Genomic DNA, 21522 nt, shown 5'->3' on the forward strand with positions numbered 1-21522 from the left:
GTAAAGTTATATGTAATCCAATGTGAAATATAGAGATTATGGATATAAAAAAAGAAAAAAAGAATTTCCTGGATGATTAGAGCATCATTTATTCTAATTAGAACACTGTTAACTCTAATATAATTTTGGTGGATCCTGGATGAAAGTTGGTCACCAGAAAGACCAACTTAACATTAGGAGCTTAAAACTTTCAATCTCACCTCCAGTTATCTAGGAAGGGAAAAGTGGCTCAAAATCAAGTCAATAATCAATCATGCGTATGTAATGAATCCTACATAGAAACCCCTGAACTGTGGAGTTCAGAGAATCTCCAAGTAGCTGAACATGTGGAGGTGCTGGGAGGGTCATGAGCCTGAAGAAGGAATGAGAGCACCAAGTGTCTTCCCCTATATCTTACCCTGTCTATCTTTTAATCTAGCTGTTAATCCATATCTTTTATCATATCCTTCTTTATATAACAAATTATTAAATGTAATTATTTTCCTGCATTCTATGAGCAACTTCTAGCAAGTTATCAAACCCAAGAAGGGAGCTGTGAAAACCCCAATTTATAGCCACTGGTCAGAAGTACAGATGATAATCTGGCACTTAATATTGGTGTCTGAAGTTGAGAGGAGTGTACCTTTAAACTGTGGGATCTTCACTAACTGATTAATGCTCACAATTAATTAAATTGTAGGAAAACCAGTTAGTGTCAGAGAATTGGCTGATATAGGAAAAATTTAACCTTATAACAGAAGTTTTCTATGCAGATCTTATAATAGGAGAAAACAGTTTGTTTTTCTTATTAATACAACATAAGTTATTCATAGTATTGACTTGATTTTCTAAGACTCCACTGTACCATTGATCTGTACTCACATTTCCCTTTTCATTCATAACATTGTTTCAGTTTTTTTTTCCTTAGTCTTGCTAGATTTGTCTCTTTTATTAACTTCTAAAAACAAGCTTTTGGCCTTTCTGACTATCTCTAATTGTATTTTTTTAAATACCAGATGGCACATGCATGCGCAAAAGAGAGAAAAAAAGAAAAAGAAAGGAAAACACCCCCAATGGGGTCTAGTCATGCTACAATTCTTTGTCCTCCAGTTCTCCATTGCAACAAGATTTTGAGTACATACATGTACTTCCAGCATGTAAACCACTGAGGCTAGGATTCAAACGCTAGTTGACCATGTGGGATCCAGCTTCCTCTGCAGTGTTTGACCACTGCATTACAGGGCTGGCCTATAATTGCATTTTTGTTTTCTATTTTGGTAATGTCATCTATTAACTTTTTCTTTTTGCTTTTTTTGAATTTATTGTTTAAATAACTACCCTTTAAGTCAAATTCCTACTGTTTTAATTTTTAACTTTTATTTCTCTCTAATATGAAACTTATGGTATAAACTCACTTCTAAGACCCACTTTAGTGAGGCCAGCAGGTGACATAGGTGAGATGCTGAACTCCTATATAGTCAACCACAGTTCTAGTCCCAGAGCTGGTAGCTTAAAATTCACACTAGACACATGTGTGTGATTGCCCAAAATCCCAAGAGGAGAATGGAGGATAAGGTATTGTGGCATGGCCATCCATTCTGGGGGTAATTTCTCTTTTTGTCTCTCTGGTGAGCTCACATGCCCTCTGGAAAAAAATCCCCCTTTTAAAACAAACAAACAAACAAAAGTCCTCACTAGCTCTACCACCATCCACTCCCACTTTTTTTTTCAAGCTAAGAATGTAGAAGTCCTTCCTGGTTACTTTTTTTCCACATTTTTACATCTAATCCATCTAATCTATTCCTATTCGCTATACTACCAAAGTATTTCTGAAATCTGACCTCACTCAACTAATGTGGAACCAGTCCTATTCATAATTCCCCTATTAGAGTACTCTACTGTCTTTCTAATGGGACTTACGGTCCTTTGCTTCCCAACAATTTATCCTGTACACAACATCTGGTGACTTCTCTTTAAAAATTTATTTATTCCTTCCATGAGCGCGTGAGAGAGAGAAAAACGAAGAGCAAGAGTACCCCCATCAGGGTCTTGATCTTGTGACCCATTCTGTGCCTCTGCTGGCCCCAGATCATGGATATGAGCATGTCCAATGTAGCCAGGGAGGTCTCCATATGTGAAACCATAATGTATCTATGTGAGTCAGCTTTGCAAAGCCTTGTATCTTACCACTACACAACTTTCCAGCCTCCCATGTATCTTTGAAAGAGGTAAATCAAATTATTTCATCCCCTACTATAAAAATTAACTCCCATTAACGCTTCTACCTTGCAACAAGAAGAAAAGACACATTTCTTTCATTGGCCACATGACCCCTCCCATGATATCTGACCCCTGCCCACTCCTCCATCTGTTCTTTTGCTTTCACTTTCAGCTATATTGACATTCTTTCTGCTCTTCAACATTCCAGGCCCAGCCTACTTCAGTCTAGCTAGTTTTTCTGCTTGCAACAGTTTGCCTTTGAGAACTTTCTGCCAAGCAGACTTTATCCAGTTGTCTCCATCTTAAAGTTCTGAATAAGGTTCAGGTCTCACCTCTTTGGAAAGGCTTTCCATGACTACTCTATCTTAGCAAAAGCTGCAACCTACCCATCATCCACATCACCTTGATCTGCCACCCCAGTTTACCTTCTTCATAATACTGCAGTTTTCATTACCTTGGAATTGTCCACTTATCTTTACTAATTTCTCATTACTTTTGATCTTCACTATGTGATACATTCCTAAAAGGAAAGTATTTTTCTCTATACTCTTACTTTTAAAATAGCCCTCTGACCACTGTTAGATGGTCAGTAAATAAACTATATAAGGGATAATACTGCAATACATACATGTACACATATACACACAATATAGGTTATTTGACATATAAAGTATAGTAGTGTCTACTATATAATATGTGATTACTATATTATGTAAGGTACATATGATATATTATCTGCTGGGCAATATATTAATGTAATGTATACTATTTAATAAAGTACATAATAGTCGATATACAATATACACTATAAACAACAACAAATAGTATGAGTCTTTCAAAGACATAAATCTTAAATATTTTAGTCTTACTTCTATTATCCCACTAAAACCATACAAATGCAGAGAGGAAGAGAGAGGGAAGGGGGGGAACATGAGAGAAGAAGGGATAAAACCATTTGCAAAAGGATCTAGCTTATGCCAATCCTCTGATCTCACACAGGACCATGCTCACTTCCCAGGACTCACTGGAGTAGCCCAGGTAGCAGTTATTTGTAAGTCTGAGAACCATTATAGTGCAATAGCATAAGCTAATTATCTATGCCTGACTGTCACTTGCAAAATACCTTGTTGAGCAGAAGGACTCGTGGTCTCCTTCCATGAAGCATTGCTTTCTTAGGACCTTGACACATAATAACAGAGTGGCAATAATAAAGGGACTTTGTCATCCATTTCTTCCCTAACAGTACACACTGGGAGTCATGGAATTTCCTAGTTACACGAATTCTAGGGAGGTCAATTACTTGAGACCCAAATGGAAGACTAACTAATGAAACAGTACATTGCAGATGCCTTATTTAGATACATTTGCTGCTTTAGTTGAGTAAGAACAGTTTAAAAACCAGGTCATGTTTTTCAACTAGGTCATGTTTTTCATCCTTTCTACAGTTGACCTTTTTCTTTAATCTTAAAATGCAATTTTCCACATCTCTTGATTTTCTCTCTTAAATTCTATTTCCAGTCACTATATGCTGCTATTCTGCAAGCAGTATTTGTGGCAACTCTGCTCACGCATTTTGAAAAAGAGAGACTGTAGAAGATAAAACTATGCAATTTAGAATCACATCCTCTTCTGTGCATGGACTTTGTGATTTCATCAGTATAGCTGGACTATGTGATCTTCTTTAGAAGGCATTTCATGTAAATAGGAAGGAAATGAAGGCAATTAGAGACATTAGGGTGTAAATTTCAGTGCTGGCTGAAAAGTTCTTTTTTTTCCCCTAATACTGCTTGTGTCAACAAAACTCCAGTGGGACTAAACCTGGGAAGCTACCATAGCTCCATGACAACTGGATGGGCCAGCCATGGTGACCATCTCCATGTGCACATTGCAGTCATTTATAGAGATGCACAAGCACGTTGTAGGGACAAACATTCACTTTGTCTCCCACCAAGAGGAGATCATTAGCAACCAATAAGTAGAAGATGGAAAAGGGAAAGGGGAGGGGGATGGTGACACTAACAGGTCTACCTTTTTCTTAATGACTCAGTTGTTTATTATTATTGATTATGGTAAGATAAAACTACTATCCTAGTTTCTCTACATTGTCCCACATGCAGGGACTATAAAGACATCTAATACTGATTTCTATTACTGCTCATGCAAAGTGATTTAATTTTTCTCAGTGTATATATCTGTGTGTAAAGATAAACAAGCCCAGCAGTTTTTTTGTGTAGCAGTAATGCAAGCATCCTGCAAGGCTGGAGGCCATATGGCTGACCACAGGTTCAGATCTCTTTTTTTTGAGAGGTTTTTGCTATAGGGCGTGTGCACTTGCCAGAAGAACAGAGACACAGAGAGGCAGAAAGTGAGAAATCATCCCCCAAGGGGGATGGCCATGCCACGATCCCTTCTCCTCCATTTACCTCTCGGGATCTTGGGCACACATGCACACGCACCTGGCGTGAGTTTAAGCCACCAGGTCTGAGACTCAAACTATAGTCGACTACATGGGAGTCCAGTGACATAGCCATTATGCCAACTACTGGTCCCTACAGGTTCAGATCTCTTTTCAGTCTAAAAGCACACAGGGTGTATGTACATCAGGGCCCCAAATTCTAAAAACCTAGAGGCTAGCTAGAGAAAGGGTATTACAGTATAACAAGACTCTTTTTCTTTCTGTCATGCACACATGTTCTCTCTCTCTTTAAAAATAATAATAAACAGTGTGGATTTTCAAACAGGGATTTAAAGTTCTACAGGAAATGTATTTTAACATTATTTTTCATGTTATTTTGAAATTATTAAAAAAAAATCTTTCATCAGTTAGAAAGTCCAAAATAAAAAAAAAAGGAGAAATAAATCTTATGTGTCAAGCAACTGAAACTCAAAACCTGGCACCTACATGATAACACCCCACTTACCTTTGCAGGAGATGTGCTTCTCTCCCACAAGGTCGCACTGCTCACAATAGGAATATAGCGAGGGGATTTCTGAAAGATTCAAAACAAGTCAACTTAGTATCACTTCAGGAAATCTCAAAAATATAAATTTCCATTCTCAAGATGATTTTTAGGCAGAACAGAAGCTAATTTATTCAAACAATAGTTGTCCCTTTATGCAGTCAGTACCTGATATTATTTAGAACACTATCCTAGATACTAGGGGCATGATGGTCAATACCAAATCCAATTCCTATTCTCAAGAGTCTAGAAAAAGCTGTAGACAATAAGGAAAGAAATCAGACAAATTAATGTAAACTTTCATTTGTGACACATTCCATGAAGGAGAGAGATGACATATTTTGAGACGACTGCAGTGTACTAGGGTGATGTAGGGTTAGACATGTATACATACCCTTTGCCATGTGATTCTGATATTCCACCCACATTCTTGAGCTAATTCCAGCTGAGTTCAATACAACTGTAGCCAACTCTCAGATCCATAAACATGAATAAGAAATGAAAATTCACTGATGTGGTAGTGTTTGTTATACAGAGTTAACATCATGGAAACCTGACTGAAACAAATATATAATGTAGACATAGATCTACTCAGAGAGCTCAAAAAAGAGGTTATCAAATCCCTTAGAAAAGATTTACCTCAGGCTTTTAAGCAAGCCTAGAATGAAGGTAGAATTTCTTGTAAACAAAAAAGCTATTGTAATCAACAAGCCAAAAAAAAGAAAAAAGAATGAAGAAAAAGCTTAAAAGAATAAAGTAGTTGGGATATTCATTGCCAGTCATTAACCTGATTTTCTAATGAATATGGCATTAGGCATTCATTAACAATCATTTGTGTTTATGTTGAACAGTGGGTGTATAATGAAGGTTAGTAAATGAAAGCAAAATTAAACTGGGGAATTTTGGACACTTATAAAGCAATTAACTTGTTTGGCAGTAATTACACATTGAAAGCTAAATCAAGTGCATTTAGAAAGCCACAAGAGTCGCCACATATACCAGAGGTGCTTTGCTCTAACATAATAGAAAAACCCCTCTTTCTTTTGATATAAAAGAGAAAGGCCAAAGGCTCAGGTCTAACAAAAGGAAATATGGCTATAACTCATATGTTAGAGATAAGGTGAGTTACTGAAAAATAGGACAGCTCAGCCAATAAAAAAAAAATCCTTTTGTAACAACGATGATGTGAAAACAGGTGGCATGTACTTGAAGATTCAGGTTTTTGTTCTGTCCACACGTACAAGCATGCACACATGTGCTTGCACCAGTGCACATACACGAGTCTACATATTTGAACCACCTACTAAAGGACTTGAAAATGTTCATGGAAAATGGAACTAAAGTATATTTGGTTTAAAAAATTGAAATTCATGCATAGTTCTTTTTGAATACATGTTTTCCATGAATTTTTTGACAACTCCACTTGAAAAGACCTCACTGAATCCACGAACCTGTCCTTGGGTGTCCCTCTAGTTTGGCAGCAGTCTTTGTCACTAACAATTTTATTACTTGATTCACTAGATGAGTGCTTGACCACAGCTTTCTATTCAATTTAGCACCTGGCATTAAAGGTCAGTCATTAGACACTTTCAGAGGCTCCATATTTTAAAAAAGGAGAAGAGAATAAGGAATTGCGGTAGATAAAATAAAGGAGAGACCCAGGAAGTAGTCAGTACCAAACTGGTGCTAACGCAAAGGAAGTACACAGAAAATTCCATGTGTCCACAAAATTCACAATAGGAATGTTACCTTCAAAAAACACTCAAAATACAATGAGATTTTCAGATGAGGCATTCTCTCAGAATTTTACTCCTGTACTATTTAGCCAAGAAATACTAGAGAGGTACTGTTTTTATGTCTGTTTTGGGGGGGATTGTTCACTCATATAACCCTAGGATAGAGCAAAGTCTTCAGATAAGCTCAAAAGTCAGTAATGGGATCAAGTTTTAGAAACTAGAGTCTTGATCATGCCTCTGAAACATCTTGAAGATTCATGAGCCCTTCCTATTTGACAAATACCTTCGCAAATAGGGGGTTATAGGTTTTCTACCATTGGTAACCAAAAGAAAAGTTCCCAAGGGGATGTTTAAAGGGCAGCTGGCCTCATAGAAACATTTGCCAAGCACTTGGGTGTCAACTATGCCAAAAGCAAATACTTGTTTTGCTTCTGGGTTTTGAACGAAAATGGAAACCAGGATATAGTTTTCAAAATCCTTGCTTAGATCATTTAACTGCTACCGAATGCAAAATCTGTGTGCATGTAGATTTCTTTTGAAGGTAGCAGATTTGGGAATAGCAGATTTCTTTTGAAAGACATTTTCTTTCTCTAAAAAGATAATCATTTTATTTCAAAAAAAAAGAATCAAGCATAAGACAAAAACATCTTATTTCTCACTTATCTGAACCTTTTTAAATATTTATATTGTTTACTTAGCTCTGAGTGTTTCATTTGCAGTGTTCTTGGTCAGAAAGTTACTTCCTGATTTTGCCCAAGATCTCATCAATATACCAATATATAATGCCATTTTCTTTGTAACAGTCCCAATTGCTTTTCTTGAGTCTTCATAGTCAAATATATTTCTCTCAGGAAATTCAGAGAATACACTATTCTTGAAAACACCTGTTACTAATCCAGTGCTTCTTACATTTTACCATATATTTGAATCATGAGGGAACTAGTTAAAATGCAGATTCTGACTTGCAAGGTCTGAGAGTAGGGCCTGAGATTCAGCTTTTATGAGTTCCCAGGTGATGTGAGTCTATCAGCAAGATACGGATCTATTGATCCTTGTAGTTGATAACTGGTTTAAAGAGGTTCCCCAGGATTAGAAGTCATTAAAGCCTTGGAAATAGATTAGTTCTTCTCCAAGAAATCTAGAAAGTGTAATGAACCAGAAATTAAGCAAGAGAGGACTATCCATTAGAAATGAAAAAATATGAGGAAGTGGCCTAATTACCACTGCTTCCAGTCATCTGTGTTTCCCAGCTACTACAGCTTTGCTGAGGGTTTTTGTCCACTTGAACTATTGTTGAAATCAAGACAATTCCATTTATCAAATAATTACTGATATGTCATGCACTATGTTAAACACCATGGATACAAAAATAAATGGAGCATAATCGCCATAATGCTCCTCTTGTACAATTAACAATTATAGCACAGCTGGACAAAGGCTGTGATAAAGGCATAAGGTGCCAGGGGAGAGCTTCTACGGACCTTAAGAAGGAAGTATCAAGAAACCCTTTTGGGAAGAGGTGTCAGCTGTGCTAAATCTAGAAGCAGGAGCAAAAATATATCTAATTAAAGAAGGGGAATTAAGAGTACTGTTAGCAAAGAATTGGCATGAAGAAAGGTCTAGACCAGAAGAACATTCTGACTCTAGTGTTAGCTGCTATAAAACAGCAGGCATGTCTCTGAAACAGCTCCCTTAATCCTCCACCGAGGACTCCTAGGAGGAGATGTCTTATCATGTTTTTGTAGATGAGAAATCTGAAGCCCAGTGGATTTAATGATAGCCCAAGGCAATATCACCAAGAAAATGATGGACTTGCATTTCCAGTGTGAGTCTACCTAATTGTAAAGCCTATGTTATTTTCATATAATAGTGTCTTCTGTAAATATTTAATGGTGACTGGTATATGGGGTGTGAAGTAGTCAATGATAAGAGATGGGTATTGCATTTTTATATAACAATTTCAGCCTTTATTTTTTCCTTTTTCTCAACTAGCATTTTGTTTAAATACATAAAAAAATAACTTATTTCAATCCCTGGTGATTTGCAATATTCATGGCTTTTGACATGCCTTCTGTAGACAAAGAATTTTGGACCCTCTAAATAACAGATTTTACTTTTGATTTTGAAAAATAAGATCAGACAGGAAAGGCTGATACTGGACCAAGGAAATTGTTGATGAAGACACAGATGTATAAAGCAACAGGCAAAAAAAAAAAAAAAAATGCCACCCACCTCCTCTTGGCAGATACAGTCCCTTGATAGAACTTGGTTTAGCCAATAAATGCACCTGGATTGTAGCCTCTGTATATACCCTTGACCTAGATCTTTGAGAACAACTTTCCAATTTTACATGGTGGCCCTGACGGTTGGTAGGGGTTCATAGCATATGGCAGACACAAAAACTAGATTCGGGAATGACCATGAAGCAGAAATATAGGCTGTGAGTGTAGAGCACACTACTTTTAAAGGTTTAACCATAAATGGAGAATAAGAGATGGGATAGAAGTCAGACAGGGCAGCAGGGTCAAGTGTTGACTTTTTCTCACCCTAAATAATTAGAGAGATCTAGGAAGGCTTAGAAACAAGAGGAAAGGGGTGTGGAGGTGAGGAAGTAGGCTTAACATGCACAATAGTCAACTTTAAATTCAAAAGCATGGGTTCCTAATTCTAATCCTCTCTTCAAGGAATACAAAATCATCTAGGATTAAAAGATTCTTTGAATCCAAGAAGATGTAAACCTGATTCCTCTCAAATACTAAGACTCAAACTTCAATAAAATAATTTATTCTTTGTGTATATCATGATTATAAAATGGACTGCTCAATTTCTAATAGTCAGCCACTAACTTCAAAAGCCCAAAAATAACAATGAGAAAATGGATTTATAATTCTTGTGTTTCTATAGATGATTGCTTTTTCTTAAAGTGTAACTTGTAGATAAGTTTCTTGTTCAACAATGAATATGCATAATAAATTGTTCAAAATAAAAAATTGTACTTTTTTTGACAACTTCTAACAGTCCTCAAGCAAAAATCATTACAATACATTTGCTGGCAGCTCCTCTCTTTCTCTGATAGCTTGAAAATTCAGGAGCTGAATGAGTTATATTTTATGTAGCTAAATGTCAATAACTGCACTATAAATTGATGATCATAATTTTTAAATATAGACAAGCATAGTGAACTCTCAGAAAAGATTAACCTTAACAATAACTTCCAGAAATTAGAATAGCCAGGGTTTTAGGTAATCACTTATTTCATCTTTTATCATGGTTACCATTTCAGTAGTCCATTCAATTTTTCAGAACCTGCCAGTCTAGTCAAAAGAAACCACAAATCCTTAACTAACATATGCTAACTTTTCTTTGAAGAACAATAGAAGCATCTTTGTTTGTTCCTCACCAGCAAACACCAAGCCATCTAAAAGGAGTCCTTTCAGTGGCAATGTTAGCAGGGAAATTCAATTGTATTTAATTAAGTTCTTCCCCAAAAAAACTGCACACAGAAGCATCAAAGAGGTTATCAGGGGTCAGATGCTTGTCATGACTTTCTGACCCTCCCCAAATGCAAAATAAAAGATAGTGGTATCCCTGCTGGTAAGACTGGCTTCCACATTTGTGTCTCTCCCTTTCTGCTTTAATTTAATAGCAATCAGCACAATATGGCTACTTTTTTCTGAACAATAGGACGGGCAGAAGTTAGATTTACAGCGCGGCAAGGGGGAAGACAGGAGACAAGGGAGGCTCAGGATGGCTTTTAAGGTTCAATAAGAACATCACTTTGATACTCATAAAGAAAAACTTGAAAATCTATTTAACATTCATTGTAGTAAAAAATGGACAGATGTGCACTTCTGAAATCTTCTATTCCACAATTGTCTTAAATCATCAACTTTCTTTTACATCATTTTTAACAGGAATATGTAGATAAATAAGAATTCTTTTCTACCAAAAATAATTATGATATTTGGTCATATATTCAGCAGCTCCTTGACTTTAAAATAGTGTTTTGTAGTGGTCCTTATTTTCCAAATTTCCTGATTTTTACAAGTCTACTAGTGACCTTACAATGACCACTATGTACTGATATGGTCAGAAGTACAAAATATGTTTCATAAAACCAGAAAAAAGTTAATTAACCCAAATGTTATTTAGAATCTTGAATGTCTAATTATAAATAAGTCCTGGACATGGAACTTATGAGTGTTTCCTGTTGAGGAAATTACATTCTTAAGTGACCTTGCAAGGAGAATCTTAAAATCTGGGTCCCAGAAGACATCTTAAAGATTATTTTATCCAACATCCCTGCTGATACTTGAATATTTCTATAACACTTCCACACATTGTCATGTAGTCTATAGTTACATAATTCCATAAAGGCTTCAAACTCAGGGCTTCCTGTGGCCACCTATTAGGTTGCTGGCAAAGTCAGGACATGTTTTTCTATACAAAAATGCATCATGACTTTCCCAATGACCCAATATTTCCAGGGGCACAAACTTTTCAGACGCAAAAATTGAAAATTTAGACTAAAAAGAGCCTTAATTTTGAAGTCATGAGCCACAAATGTTATTCTTGATTTTCCAAGTACTTTAGGATATTCAGTAACTCATTTAATTTCTCTGGATTGTGTGAAAAAGAAGGTAGAAATGTTTGTGTGACCATCTCTGAGTCAAGATCCTTATGTTCAAATTTGTTGATTTTTCTTAAAGGGTTATTAGATCAGAACAGCCAACTGTCTTCAACTTAAACACCAGCTCCAGTCAACTGGACAGTCGCTGCCTGGAGACTTCTCCAGTTTTCATAGCAAAGAATGCCCTGCCTGACTGACATGACTGTCATGGCCACAACAGGCCCCAGGATGGATAGAGAACACATACCCATAATTACCTATGAGTGTTTCCTGTTGAGGAAATTACATTCTTAAGTGACCTTGCAAGGAGAATCTTAAAATCTGGGTCCCAGAAGACATCTTAAAGATTATTTTATCCAACATCCCTGCTGATACTTGAATATTTCTATAACACTTCCACACATTGTCATGTAGTCTATAGTTACATAATTCCATAAAGGCTTCAAACTCAGGGCTTCCTGTGGCCACCTATTAGGTTGCTGGCAAAGTCAGGACATGTTTTTCTATACAAAAATGCATCATGACTTTCCCAATGACCCAATATTTCCAGGGGCACAAACTTTTCAGACGCAAAAATTGAAAATTTAGACTAAAAAGAGCCTTAATTTTGAAGTCATGAGCCACAAATGTTATTCTTGATTTTCCAAGTACTTTAGGATATTCAGTAACTCATTTAATTTCTCTGGATTGTGTGAAAAAGAAGGTAGAAATGTTTGTGTGACCATCTCTGAGTCAAGATCCTTATGTTCAAATTTGTTGATTTTTCTTAAAGGGTTATTAGATCAGAACAGCCAACTGTCTTCAACTTAAACACCAGCTCCAGTCAACTGGACAGTCGCTGCCTGGAGACTTCTCCAGTTTTCATAGCAAAGAATGCCCTGCCTGACTGACATGACTGTCATGGCCACAACAGGCCCCAGGATGGATAGAGAACACATACCCATAATTACCAACTTTGCTCCAGGCAATGCCTTGGAAATAGCTGCCAGAACGACATTTGGCACTGTAACTTTGCTCCAGCAAGCATACTGGGGAGTGTAGAACAGAGGAGGATGGAGGGTTATTTCCACAGTGTTTCTCATTTTAAGAATCAGAGTACTATGAGCTTTATCATTTCAGATCAGCAAACTGGGTGAAAAGTCGAATACTCAATACTCATGTTCATTACGATCCTGAAAGCGAACCACAGGAAAGGGAGAAGAGGATTCAATAGTTACTGAACACATCTCAACAACTTTGTCAAATAGGGTCTGTGGTTTCTATTTAGATAGGAACATTGAAAAGACTGTATGACAGGTCCAAGGACACCCGGCTACTAAACAAGAGGAACTTGAACGAAGATCTGTGCCCAGAGTTCCTCCAAATACATCCTAGTAACTTTCACTGTTTCACTCAGTTCCCTTCATAGCAAAAGTACAGAAAAGACTATGCTGTCACTTTCTCATCCTCCCTTGATCACTCTACAGTACATCGCACACCTACAGATTCATTTGTCTATTTTATGCATTGTATTGAGCTAATATGCAACTCGTTAATTCCTTAAAATACAAAAGCAAACAAAAAAAACCCACCATGCATTTCTTTTAGTAATAATGTTCTAATACGGCTATATGTTTAACCCTATTATTCTCTCTTAATATGCAAAATATTTAAAATAATGGTCAAAGGATTTTCTGTTGAAATTTTTAACCCAAACTGACTATATATCCTTTCCATCACCCTCCACTTTTCTTCCATTTGATAGAGTATAATCAGATACTATAAAATATATAGTAACTACCCAAAAGTAAAATGACAGAAAGTAAATTTACCATACAAACAATTATTGGTATGGTCTGGGTGTTTGTCCTTCCAAAATCCATGTGTTGAAATCTAATTCCTGGGCCAGAAGGTAATGTAGTGGTTAAGTCACTGGATTCCCACGTGGCCAACTATAGTTTGAGTCCTGGGCCAGGCAGCTTGAAACTCACACCAAGCACATGTGTGTGCATGCCCCAAATCCTAAGAAGATAATAGAGAAGAAAGGACCATGGTGTGGCCATACCCCCCGGAGGAATGATTTCTCATTTTCTGTCTCTGTCTCTCTCTTGCAAGCAAAAATATCTTTAAAAAAGAAAGAAAGAAATCTAATCCCCAGTGTGTTAGTATTAAGAGGTGGGAGGGAGTTGACTAGAGACCTCAAGGCATAGCCCTCATGAATGGAATTAGTGCTCTGACAAAGAAATTCTGAGGGAGTATTTTTGCTCCTTTAGCTACATGAGGATGCAACAAGAGGCACTTTCTTTTTTTTTTTTTTTTTTTTTGAGAGGTTTTCGCTATAGGGCGCGTGCGCTCGCCAGACAGACAGAGAGAGACAGAGAGACAGAAAGCGAGAAATCACCCCCCAGGGAGGATGGCCATACCACAATCCCTTCTCCTCCATTCTCCTCTCGGGATCTTGGGCACGCACGCACACGCGCCCGCCGTGAGTTTTAAGCCACTGGGTCCGGGATGCGAACCGCGGTCAACTACGTGGGAGTCCAGCGACATAGCCATTACGCTAACTGCACAGACCGAGGCACTTTCTTTAAGCAGTGAGCCAAGCTTAAAGACCAGGCATTGAATCTGCTTGCACCTTCATTTTGGACTTCCCAGCCTGTGGGACTGTGAGCAATAAATTTTTGTTCTTTATAAATTTCCCAGTCTAAGGTATTTTGTTATAGCAGCCTGAACAGACCAAGGCAATTATATACATATACACACACATACAAACACTCACACTTACAAATGCACATACGCACACACACACACACACACACACACACACACACACACAGACAGAGAAAGAAAAAGAAATTGACTAAAAACAGATTTTTTAAACTCCGTAACTCCACTTACCCTCCAAATAAGAGTCATAAAGGAGCCCAATATTGTTTCCCCTAGTCACAGAGTGATTGACCAATGCAATGAGCACTTGTAATTAAATGCAGTGCTCTGAGTTTGTAGAGCATAATTAAGTATACTACATTTAAACGCAGGTGCCACATCTGGATTTGTTACCATGGTAGCAAAACATCATCTGATACTCCATGATATAGCACAAGTTCTGTAACTCCTTCTACAGACTAAGATTTTAACAGAGTCCAAATTTTTGACCGAGTCCAAATTTTTAAACTTTGAATCGGCACAAGTAAAATGCCATAATTCAAAATCAAAATTAAAAAACGATGAACACCAAGCCCATTTTTATTGAACTGCATTTTAAATAAACACAGTATTATTTTCTGACTAAATAGTCATAACTAAACAAATATCATTTCAATACAAACAGACATTATGGTATTTATCAGACAAGCAGTAATAAAATTTGAGAGTGATTAATTCCCAAGTCATAGAGCAAACTGGGCTTTCCTTTTCACATGGGAAGATATGTCCTGTACAAGGCTCTGGAGCTTGCCATGTTGCACTTGTCTCATTGTCTCTTTGCTAGCTCTGTGACCTTCAGTAAATAGTAACAAAAGCAACCACTTGTCAAAGGCCTACATTATACCAAGCATTTTATCTGTATTATCTGTTTTAATCACAGTCCGATGAAGTAGGTATTACAGAATTAAAGTGATAAGCACAATTTACAATTATATATATAAATATCATCAAGTTAAAGTTGTATCGTAGACATAAGCCTTCTTTAAAATCTGAGAAGACAGTAGATTTTCCCAAACATGAGAACCTAATATACAAGGTGCTATGGTTTGAATGTGGCCCCCCCACCCCAATTCATGAGTTGAAATTTGGTCATGACAGTATTAAGATGATGGAAACTTCTTCTGACTATGCAATTAAGAAGTAGAACCTTGGAGCCAGAAGGTGGCATGGCGGTTAAGGTCCTAAATTCCCCAAGGCTGAGTGCAGTTTGACTTCTGGATTCAGCAGCATGAAAATCATGCAGGGTATGTGTGCCGGTAATCCTGAGAGGAGAATGGAGGAGAAGGGATTGCAGTGCGGCCCTCACCCCTAAAGTCGTTCCTCATTTTTCTTTAAGTACAGCCCTAAGGATAGACATTAGTATAGCAATTTCACATGAGAAAGGCCCTGGTTCAGGGGCAAAGACTTGCATGAGTATAACAGGAACTCACTTGCTGATGATTTGGGGTTGGCCAAAGGTTATTGGTGATTGTGGCATCAGAACCATGTTGGGGGTTTCTTGCTCTGATCTCTTAATTACTTATGAAAGAAATAAGTAAATAAACTTTTAAAAAGAAAGTGGAACCTTCGGGACATGATTAGTCCTAGATAAAATCATCAAAGTGGGGCTCCCATGACTGAATACTGGTGGGTATATAAGGAGAAGGAATGAAAACAGAAACACACAAGTTCTTGCTATGTGATGCCATGGGCCACCGTGGGACTTTTCAGTGTCCCCACCAATAAGAAGACCTTGGACCTTGGTCATTCCGAAACTGTGAGTTAAATAAATCTCTGTTTGTTATAAATTACCCAGTGTGGTACTCAGTCGTGACAGAAAAACAAACTAGAACACAAAGGCTACAAAACTGTAAAGGTCATTTAATACCAGATGATGCTTATAAAATGCAATAGAGGCCTGGCTCCATGGTGCAGTAGAGGTGCACTATTGGAGAGAAGCCAGATCCCTGGTTTGAATCCCCGCTTGGTCAGCATGAAACACACTAGGCATGTACACAAGGGCCCAAATCTGACAGGCAAAAGTGCTGAAAGGAGGAGACTGTGATATGACCAGAAGCTAAGAAGGGTGCTCATCTCTCTCTCTTACTCTTTCTCAATTTCTCTTTCTCATTCTCACATATAGGCACACAAGTCCTATCATTAATAAAGAAAAAAAGGGTTGAAAAAAAGTGTCTTTACCTTTTAAAAAAAAAAGTAATGTAATTAAATGAATAGTTATTGCCTTAATTTTCTAGGCAAGGAAGCAAGTCCTACATAAAGTCAAATGTTATACCTGGTAAGAGATGACGCCATAGGGCCCAATCCCAGACCTCTTGAGGGCAAAGGCCATGCCTCTCCCAAGGCACGACCCCAACACCGGTCTATAAGACTGTTCATACAGCCTCTATGCATAATAAGCATATAGGAGATGTAGCTCTTTGCTTTTTTTTTTTTTTAAGACAGCTGCTGAATAATCTGCAAAATATCATGACAGTCTGGGACTCATGCTGTACAGTAACATATGCTTTCAGAGTTTAATTTGGTTTTGAACAGGATTGAATGTGCTGAAAATCAGACTGCAAGATATTCATAATGAGGGACAGGACACAATAGTCACCTTACATGAAGAGCAATTATTTAACATGAATTCGTGAATTACTTGATGGTGTTTTCTTCTGGAGACAGAAACAGCTGCCACGTTGAGAAGGTGCCAAATTTTATCTTTTTCCCCACCTCCCTTTTCCAAGAAGAGAAAACCCTCTGGCTCCTTCTGTAAGTTTCCTCATTCATCTCAGATGGGGCCACACGATTTAACAGGTGGGCCCTGGGGCATCTTTGTCACTGTTTTCCAGTGCTTCTCACTGGTCTTCTTGCAACTGAGTGTGTATATCTGTGGGGACTAGGATATCATTTTGGTTGCTTATTTTTATAATAACTAAAAATGTATGTTATTCAACAGGGACATGTACATCTACATATAAAACAATATAGAAGTTGATATAAAAACAATATGGATTTTAAACAGAATGATGAACCCCAACTGAGTTTTTCAATTGATCTGAACAGCTAGTGAGGCTCTCAGCATATGAGAGAGCATTTTATGAACCAAGAAGTTAGGTGTATTTGTAGACAATGAGGAGGAGTGAGTGGCATGCTACCCCAAGCAGGGGTCAGCATATTGAGAAAATATATACATTTTCTTGGGAGGTTGGACATCTACTGAGAGTCAGAGAGTATCTCTGCAGAGAAGTTCAGATGAGTTCTTTTAGGCAAGGCTAAGCAGGAAAGATAAATTCATGAAACTAAGATATCCTCTCGAGGGGGAACCAGCAGTTAGCGTAATGGCTATGTCGCTGGACTCCCACATAGTCGACCGCGGTTCGCGTCTCGGACCCGGTGGCTTAAATCTCACGCCGGGCGCGTGTGCGTGCGTGCCCAAGATCCCGAGAGGAGAATGGAGGAGAAGGGATTGCGGCGTGACCATCCCCCCTGGGGGGTGATTTCTCGCTTTCTGTCTCTATGTCTCTCTCTGTCTGTCTGGCGAGCGCACGCGCCCTATAGCGAAAACCTCTCCAAAAAAAAAAAAAAAAGATATCCTCTCGAGATTGAAGAAAGCATTAAAAGCTCCCACCTCACTCCCAGGAGAAGAATGAGTTCATTCATATACACGCTATATTTACTACTCTATGCAGGCAGTAAAAGCATCATTTGCACCAGGAAATACAAAGGTATTTTTTTCCCTGACTTAATAACTTTCATTCTATCTACTCTATGAAAAGGATTCTTTTTTCATATAGAGCATAATTTTTATTTTCTTTCAAATCAGTGAACTGGAGAATTGAATTCTAATCTTTTACCTCTGTTTTAATTTTCTATAACCTGAGCATGGTGTTTCAAAGCGGGCCACTTCACTAGGAATTAAATAGTTGTCATCATCATAGTTGCACAGAAGGTATTATTGGCATGTGCAAGGACTATGGAGTGGTTTCTCATGTTCATGTTATTTTACTAAGAGAAAGGGCATACCTTTCCCCCATTCAAAGTTGTACTTTATCTTTATGTCTTCTCTAAGACCATTTATATGTCACTATAACAAAAGTAACTGAATATACCAGCTCAGGAACAGTTCAGTTGAATACAAAAATTAGTGTCTTCAAAGTGTAGAAGGAAGTCAATATTGAACATAAACCAAAGAGAGTAACATAAGCATAACTTCTCTCTTCTTTCCTGAAATTTAATTCCTGAATTTTCTAATAGGAAAATTCCCTCTTGAGGGTGACACAGTGTGTGTGTATCGAAAGTTACTTAAATCAGGGTAAACCTAATTATCCTGTAACACTAACTGGTCACTCTGCTTCTTCTCTTTTATTACTTACCTTCAATTAATCTCCAAAATTGACCTGGATTGAGCTTCCTAAAGTGTAGTTAATCTTCATGTATTTTCACTGCGTGGAAATCACCACAGGTTTTCCACCCTCCTCTGTTTGACATTAAAGAACTTCATTCAGTTACTTTTGTTATAGAGAGGAGGCGAAGGGATTGCAGCGTGGCCATCTCTCCTGGGGGTGATGTCTCGTTTTCCCTTTTTCTGTCTCTCTCTGGCAAGCACACATGCCCTATAGCAAAACAAACAAACAAAAACCTGCCTGAAACAGTTTTAAAACAATTTTTCTGCTCCATTGTCCTTTCCATGTGTGCTTCTGGTGGTGTGAGCCTACAAGGGAATTAGAATGAAATAACTAGTTGAGTCCCAAACAGCTGCACTGAAAGAGAGACCACTAACCCAGTCTTGGGATATCATGGAGGGCCTCCTAAAGAAAGTGACATCCAACCTTAGATCTGAGTAGAGGAAGAGTAAGGATAGAAGTTGAGGCCAGGGAAGCTGCATGAAAAACAGTGAGAAACACGGTAGCACATCAGAGACCACAAGTTCAGGGAGATGGCAGCAAAGGGAAAAAAGCAAGTTTAGTAGCAGACAAAAACCAGAGAGGAGCAGAATTTAGATGGCAAAGACCTTCAAAACTTGAAAAGGAGTTAGGAATGTGTTCTGGAGGTAATACAGGGGTTGGGAAAGCTTAAGTAATGGGTTATTTGTTTTTGTTTTGCCAGAGGGTGCATACACTTGCCAGAGGGAGACAGAAAGAGAGACTGAAAGAGGGAAAGGTAATAGGAAACTGTCACACTACAATTTTTTTTATTTTAATGATTTTACTTAACTTTATTTGTCATTATTATTATCATTATTTTTTTATTTGACCAGAGAGAGAGAGAGAAAGTGAGAAAGCAAGTCACCAGGTCTAAGACTCAAACCTCAGTCAGCTATGTGGGAGTCCAGTGCCCTCAACCACCATGCTACCATGCCACTTTCCAGCCCCCTAAAATTTATATTCCTCCATTTCTCCCTCCTTTTTGGATTTTGGGCAATCACACACATGGACCTGGTATGTTTCCCTAACCCTCGGGTCTAGGACTTGAACTGTGTGCTCAGCTGTGTGGGATCCAGTCACTTTAACCACCATACCACCTGCTTGTCCCAAAGGTGTGAATTTTTAAGCAGAGATACATTTCAGAAAGGTCACCTTGGGCTCAATGTGGTGAATGTATGGGCTAAAATAGACTAAAGGCAGAATCAGAACACAGGGAAGATGGGCAACAGGAAGCCTTGGGGAAGACAAGTCCTTTAACTTCAACTTCAAGGCTACTCTCATAATCCAGCAAGATCCACCTGAGCCATTCCATTGATAGCTATAGAGATCCCAGAGATTCAATTAGCTGAATGGCCCCTGCTCAGAGTCCTTCAGGCCAGAATTGTGCAATCTCCAGTTCATCTCAGCAGACATGGAAGTCTTTTGAATCTGATTTCTCCACTCCTTTAACTGAACTTGATTTTTCCAGTTTGACCTGTGGTTTTTTTCAAAGAAGATTTGCTCAGAACAACCTATGGTCATTTCTATTACTGGCCCTGTCTGGTGGATAACCTTGCCACTGCTTTGCCTCCTGGGGACCAAACCCTACTATTAATTCCTGCCTATGTTTCCTAGGCAGTAGCTTTAGATAGAGCATTTTCTGTCACAAAATCAGAAGCTAAACACAACATTTTCTTCAATAAAAATTTCCATGATTATTCTAATTGTACAAAATTTTATATGACATCATATATATGTGTGTGTGTGTGTGTGTGTATATATATATATATAATTACTTTTTAAAAAGCCAAAGGAATTGTTAGAAAGGGGGAAAGTTGCACTGTCCTTCAAATGCACGTATTTTACATAGCCACTATCACCATAAACATATTTTTTTCCAAGTAGCATTATGTCATAGATATTTTCCAATTGCTCCAGCTTTATAATTACATTTTAAACCACCCAGTTCTATCCTTTGGTTGGCTGTCCATACCCCCCTAACTGAACACTTTGCAGAGACAAAACCAATCATAGAAAAAGATACAGATACATATGGGGGGGGGGGTGTCTATTTCCTTGGAAGATGTGAAGATCTTGCAAACTCCCACTTAAGGACAGGAATACCAGTATCTTAGCTGAGTTGACACTAGTGCTGAGCCCCTGGTTATGTCATCCCTTCCACTACGCACACTCATCATTGCTCATCAATGATCTGTGTAAGTTAGCACTTCCTCTTCTAACAAGAACACCCTAAAGCTGTGGTTCTCACAATTTGCCTTTGTTTTCTTTTATGCATAAACATCCTGAATTGACACAATCATAGGGATTCCCTGAGATTAGTTTAAGTCTACTCGTTTTTTCCCATTCAAGACACCATATCATAATATGAGTTAAAGTAAAAAGACATTGAACCTATTTTTTTTTAATTTGCTATATGTAGGGTGAGCATTTGCATTTGCTCACCAGAGAGACTGAGAGAGAAAGAGAGAGAGACAAAGAGAGGGAAAGTAAAAAGGCAGCCCCTCCCCCCCGGGACGATGACCACACTACAATCACCTCTTCTCAACTCTCCTCTTGGAATGTTGGGTATGTACGCACATGTGATCAACATGTCTTTCTGGCCACCCGATCCAGGACACGAATCATGCAGCCAGCCATGTGGGATCCAGCTGCTCCAACAACCATATCATCTAGCTGGTCCAACACTGAACCTCTTCTTTTTCAAAATTTTTATTTTCTTTCAATTGAGAGCAACAGAGAGACAGTCACCCTTCATAGGATCTGACCCTGCCACTATCTTTCCCAGTCTTCCAGACAGCCGGGATCACAGACACACCTGTCAGCACACTGGGCAAGTTCCAGCTTACCCAAGATCAAACCCCAGACTGCATGTGGCTCCAGCATTGCAGTGATGCATGACCATCTGC

General features: G+C 38.2%; 1 protein-coding gene across 4 annotated transcripts in view; it reads right to left on the bottom strand.

Annotated features, from left to right (window-relative positions):
- CUNH12orf42 (chromosome unknown C12orf42 homolog) overlaps positions 1-21522 on the bottom strand; it is a 174272-nt gene that overhangs the window by 107049 nt on the left and 45701 nt on the right. For all 4 annotated transcript variants that reach the window (XM_027775970.1, XM_006141405.1, XM_006141406.2 and 1 more), the window contains exon 3: positions 5121-5189. In XM_027775970.1, coding sequence (XP_027631771.1) covers positions 5121-5189 — 69 coding nt within the window. The remainder of the gene's footprint in view (positions 1-5120; positions 5190-21522) is intronic.

The sequence above is a fragment of the Tupaia chinensis genome, unplaced genomic scaffold (assembly GCF_000334495.1).
Source record: "Tupaia chinensis unplaced genomic scaffold, TupChi_1.0 Scaffold000054_1, whole genome shotgun sequence".
NCBI classification, from domain to species: domain Eukaryota; kingdom Metazoa; phylum Chordata; class Mammalia; order Scandentia; family Tupaiidae; genus Tupaia; species Tupaia belangeri.